This window comes from Nothoprocta perdicaria, unplaced genomic scaffold (genome assembly GCF_003342845.1).
Source record: "Nothoprocta perdicaria isolate Ctin4 unplaced genomic scaffold, notPer1 scaffold_17, whole genome shotgun sequence".
In the NCBI taxonomy this organism is placed as follows: Eukaryota; Metazoa; Chordata; class Aves; order Tinamiformes; family Tinamidae; genus Nothoprocta; species Nothoprocta perdicaria.
Genome location: NW_020454871.1, coordinates 4,789,694 through 4,795,148, shown reverse-complemented (window position 1 = coordinate 4,795,148; position 5,455 = coordinate 4,789,694). Strand labels below are relative to the sequence as shown.

The window sequence follows — 5,455 nt, the reverse complement described above, 5'->3', positions numbered from 1 at the left end:
GCCCCGCGCCCATGACGATGCTGCTGGACGGCGCGCCGCAGTTCCCGGCGCTGGGGGTGGGCGGCTTCGCGGCGCCGCGGCCCCACGACATGGGCGGCCGCGACGCCGCCGCCGCCGCCGGCGTGGCCCTCGGGCCCTTCGGCGACTCCTCCTTCAAGCTGAACGCGGCCCCGCACGAGCTGGGCGCCGCGCAGGGCTCGGCCTTCACGCCGCAGGCGCCGGGCTACGCGAGCGCGCTGGGCCACCACCACCACCACCATCACCACCACCACCACGGCGGGCAGGTGGCCTCYTACGGCGGCGCCGCCGCCTTCAACTCCACGCGCGACTTTCTGTTCCGCAACCGCGGCTCGGCGCTGGCGGAGGGCGCGCCGGGCGCGGCGCAGCACGGGCTCTTCGGCGGCGCGGCGGGCGGCATCGCCGAGAGCCCCGGCTACCTGCTCTTCCCCGGGCTGCACGAGCAGAGCCCGAGCCACGCGTCGCCCACGGGGCACGTGGACAACGGGCAGATGCACCTGGGGCTGCGCGGGGAGCTCTTCGGGCGGCCCGAGCCCTACCGCGCCGTGTCCAGCCCGCGCACGGACCCTTACGGCGGGCCGCAGTTCCACAACTACAACGCCATGAACATGAACATGGGCATGAACGTGGCGGCCCACCACCACCACCACCACCACCACGGCCCCGGCGCCTTCTTCCGCTACATGCGGCAGCCCATCAAGCAGGAGCTCTCCTGCAAGTGGCTCGACGAGGGCGCGCTGAGCCGGCCCAAGAAGAGCTGCGACCGGACTTTCAGCACCATGCACGAGCTCGTCACCCATGTCACCATGGAGCACGTCGGCGGCCCCGAGCAGAACAACCACATCTGCTACTGGGACGAGTGCCCGCGCGAGGGCAAGTCCTTCAAGGCGAAATACAAACTGGTGAACCACATCCGCGTGCACACGGGCGAGAAGCCCTTCCCGTGCCCCTTCCCGGGCTGCGGCAAGATCTTCGCCCGCTCCGAGAACCTCAAGATCCACAAGCGGACACACACAGGTAAGGAGCGCGCCGGGCCGGGCCGGGCCGGGCGGGCGCCGCCGCTGCCGAGGGACCCGCGAGTGGTAACGAAACCGTTTTCCGCGATTCCGTGCCCCCCCCGCCCCCTTTTTAATTTTATTTTTTAAAAGCAGGACATACTTTTGACAAAGTATTTTTTTTCACCTAAAACGCAAAGTGTTTTCCTTTCCCTAATGAACGCAAGCGATACTTTCGACCAAACATTTTCACTCGCAGCGCTGTGTTCGGCGTCGGGGCGGGCAGGACGCGAACGCGTTCGGGCTCCGCTCGCTCGGGGCGTTTTGGAAAACGAAAAGCCCGAGCTCAGATGCTCTCCCGGGGCCGCTCGAGCCCGTCCCCGTCCCCGCCGCAGCGGCAACAAAGGCGGCCCCGCAGCCCGCCTTCCCTGCGTGTTTATTATTATTATTTTTATTATTATCTTTGGGGACACGTCCCTCCTTGCCCGCCTGTCCCTCCGCAGGTGAGAAGCCCTTCAAGTGCGAGTTCGAGGGCTGCGACCGGCGCTTCGCCAACAGCAGCGACAGGAAGAAACACATGCACGTGCACACCTCGGACAAGCCCTACATCTGCAAGGTGTGCGACAAGTCCTACACCCACCCCAGCTCGCTTAGGAAACACATGAAGGTAAACGGAGGTGCTCGGGGCGCCTCCGCCGCGGGGGACCCCCCCACCCCCCCCCGGGCGCAGCCCCCATCTCTGCCTGTCGCCTTTAGGTGCACGAATCGCAGGGCTCGGACTCTTCCCCCGCCGCCAGCTCGGGCTACGAGTCCTCGACCCCCCCGGCGGCGGGCGGCAAGGAGCCCAACAAGGCGCCCGCCGCCGCCAACCCCGGCCTGCCGCCCAACTTCAACGAGTGGTACGTGTGAGCCCGGGCCCGCCGCCGGGCCCGGTGCCGCCGCGGGACGGGGCGCCCGCAGCGCCCGGCGCCAGCCGGGGCCGCAGCACGGGGCGCCCGCCGCGCCGCTCCCGCAACCAGGATCCGCAGGGGCTCCTTCGCTTACCCTATTATTATTACTATTTTTCGCAAGCCCAGATGCTGGACTAGCCATGTCCTTCTCTCAGGATTGGATTTATTTTTTTTCTTTTTTTTTTTCTTTCCAGTTGTCATCATTTTTTTTTTTTTTTTTTGCAATCGCTGTTGTTTCTTTTATTCCCCGCTCCCACCCCAACTCTTCTTCTCCGATTCCCCACTTTAAAAAAAAAAAAATTAATTCGATTGTTTTATTTTTTCCTTCTTTCGGTGGGATGTTGACATGAGGATGGAAATTCTCCTTCGCCTTAGTGGTGATTGTTTAAACTTACAGTCTTAAACCGTGCCAAAGTCCTGTTATGTCTTGAACTTTCCTCTCCAGCTCTCCTGCTGCTTCTCTTTCTCTCTCTCTCCGCTCCCCTCCTCTTCCTCCTCTCTCTCCAAGCATTACACTTGTGAATGTATTCTCGTCTGATGGGGTCGGTCAGTATTTTTCAGGATGAGGATGTGGTGTCTATTCTACCCAGATTGTGACGTTTAGTATAACGGTTGCCTTTTTGTAATAACTTTTTTTTGTAAATACATATCATGATGCCATATTTATCGTTCGTAATTTAATTATTGATACGAAGTGCCGGGAACTGAACAATATTTATGGGGAAGAAACAAAAAAAAAAAAATTGTTTTCTAACAAAAAAAATACAAACAACAAAAAAAACTCTGTACAGCTTTTGGTTATAACTGCTTTAGCATTAAAAGTTTATTGTTTTGGAAAGAGCCCCCGCGAGCCGTTTGTGACCCGCTCGGGCCACCCCGTGTTGGGGGGAACGGCGCCATCGCGGGCCCGGTCCRGCAGTGCCACCCGTTGTTTTGGGGGCCGAAATGCGGGAAACAATAATAAATAAAAAGGAGCAGAGAGGGGCCGCGTTGCCGCTCGCGCGCGGCGGCTCCTTTGTCCCGCCGCCGAGCTCTGCCGCTGCCCGCGACCCTCGGGCCGCGCCGTGGGAGCCGCCTCGACGGGGAGGCCGCGCCGGGAGCGGTGAGTAACGGGCGGGCCGCCCCCCCACGTGCTTCGCTTCTCGTCTCGTTTTTATTTCTGTTTGTTTGTTTGTTTGTTTGTTCCCGGAGCAGGATGCGGCCGAACCTCCGCCGGAGGGAGGAGGAGTGGAGCGGAGAAGCCCCCCCTGCCGTGCGGAGCTGCCCCCCGAGCGCTGCCCGCAGCGGCCAAGGGCCCCGCGCGGCGCCGGCCGCGGGACCCCCGTGCGGCCCAACCTGGCCTCAGGGCGCTGGGGGGCCGGGCGGCCCTGGGACCCCCTTGTTAACTCCCAACGAGTCTTTCCTCCCCACTTCCTTCGAGAAAAAGAAAGAAAAAAAGCATTGGGGGGCGGTGGCTGTTAATGGGGCTCGCAGAAATGGAGTGGAGCCGGGTCCCAGCTCCGGCGCTGCCCTGCGAAGGAAGCGGGGAGCCGAGCCGCGCGCACCCAGGCCCCGGACGGGGTCCCCGTGCCGCCGCGGCCGCCTCTCTGCCCCTTTCCGCAGTGCAGGTTTGCTCCCGTTGTGCGTAGGGCTGAGCCCGAGGAGCGCCGGGACGAGCGGAGCCGCTCCGGGCTGCCTCGGGTGCCACCTGGGCCGCGTCCGGACTGCGCCACGCCAGGAAGGTGCCGGTAGGTCCCGTTTTGTTGCTGCTTTGCGGGGCTGGGGGCACGGGGAGACGGGTCCAATGGTGCCAGGGCCCCTCAGCGGCTCCGTGGGGTCCCCGCTGGCTTCTCCCTGCCACCCGTCCCAACGGGTGCTGTGCTGGGCCCACCCAGTGCCGTGGATGACAAGGGCCCAAACMTGGATGATTTGTCCCTCCCTGGGGTGCCCCACTGAGACCCCCACCCTGGGGCCTCTCCATCTACCAGAGGTGGCCCCAGGGTGGGGAGCGGGGAGCAGGAGATSACCCCCCCTGCCCCGGCAGTGTGGGCCCCCCTTGGGCCCAGGCTGGGGAYGGAGCGGGCTGGGAGCGCCCGCAGAGCCCGTGGGGATGTGGGGCAGGGTGTCCGTGGCCGCCCCTGTGACGCTGCGGCCCCACAGCCACCCTGAGCGCCCAGGGGCAGGACAGGCCGCCCTCCTGCTGTGGGCACCGCTGCGTTCACGGGCGACACGATGTTTTATTGTCCCTTTGCCCTTGCCCCTTGCAAGGAGGCGCGGGGAGCCTTGGACCGAGCGGGACCTGCCGCATGTCACCCGCGCGGGGCGGTTCCGACGGGGCCGGGTGCGGGACGGGACGGTGCTGCCGGGGCAGGGGCCGTGTTGGGGCGGCCTCCGGCGCATCCCGAAGGACGGAGCTTGCGCCCGGCGGCGTCCCGGGACGCGGYGGAGCAGGGGCCCTGCTCTGCTGCCCTCGCCCCCCCCTCGGCCTGGTGGTGACCGCTCGTGCGGGCGGGATTAGCTGGATTTGTCCCCACGTAAACAGGMCTCGGGATGGTTTCCTAAAAGGGGTAATGTTGATTCATTGTGCTACAACGCGCTGGAGCAGGGGCAGGCGCTGRGCGGCAGCCAGCCCTTTTTTACCGTGCTTTATGAGGCAGGAATATCTTGATTCCTTTGGTGGCATTGTTTTTGCCTATCTCTCCCTGTATCTGGAGTAAGCCGATGAGAATACTCTGTGTTTTTCCAAGCTTTGTGCATGTCCTGAGCAGCCGGCGGTTGCAGGCAGCGTCCTGAAGGCGGTGGATCAGGTCGTGTTCCTGGGGCTCAGCGCTCCRGCACCGGGAATTAAGTTCCCCTAATCACTCTGTCGGCTTCGAGGCTCTGATTCGCAGAGCAGCGCGTTGGGTGCCGTGTTGTGTGTTTGCATTCTTGTTGTTTTTCCTACRATATTCCTAAATTAAATGCATCACGTACTAACTAAAACCAGCCTTTGCAGCCGAGCCTAACTTCAGGCACTGCTGGATAAACCGTCTGTGTTGTTTGGGGTGCCCGAGCTGCCTGGCGAATCTCTGTGAGGGGAGGCACCCCTGTTTTGGAGAGGTGAACCCCGAGAGCGAGTTGYTGGTCACAGCACAGCAATAACCGTGTTGCGGGGTGCGCAGAGGGGACAGTTTGGGGCGCACGGAGGACGGGGCCCGTGTGGCCCTGCCCTTTGCGGGTCACCTGCACAGGGCCGGAGCCGCGGGACGGGTCGGGGGCGGCCGGGAGGCTCCTCCGGCTGCTCCGGGGCTGCGGGCCGCCGCTCCCGACAGCTCCAACTTTGGGAAACGCCGCCACGGCCGAGAGGCGGCGAATCCGCTCGTGCCGCTGCCCGAAATAAACATACCCGCTCGCTGCTTTTAAATTCCTGCCCCGGCTCCCCAAAGACACGAACACAGGGCAAAACCTTGCGGCGTCTTTTTTCAATATCCTTTTTTTTTTTTTTTTTTTTTTAAATCATTTTTGCTGTTTTCT

General features: G+C 62.8%; 1 protein-coding gene across 1 annotated transcript; it reads left to right on the top strand.

Annotated features, from left to right (window-relative positions):
- The first annotated feature begins 11 nt into the window (after window positions 1–11).
- On the top strand, window positions 12–1,922 carry ZIC3 (Zic family member 3). Its single transcript, XM_026035988.1, has 3 exons — window positions 12–1,035; window positions 1,517–1,680; window positions 1,770–1,922. Exons 1-3 carry the CDS (start codon window positions 12–14, stop codon window positions 1,920–1,922), a joined length of 1,341 nt encoding a protein of 446 aa, XP_025891773.1.
- The last annotated feature ends 3,533 nt before the right edge of the window (window positions 1,923–5,455 follow it).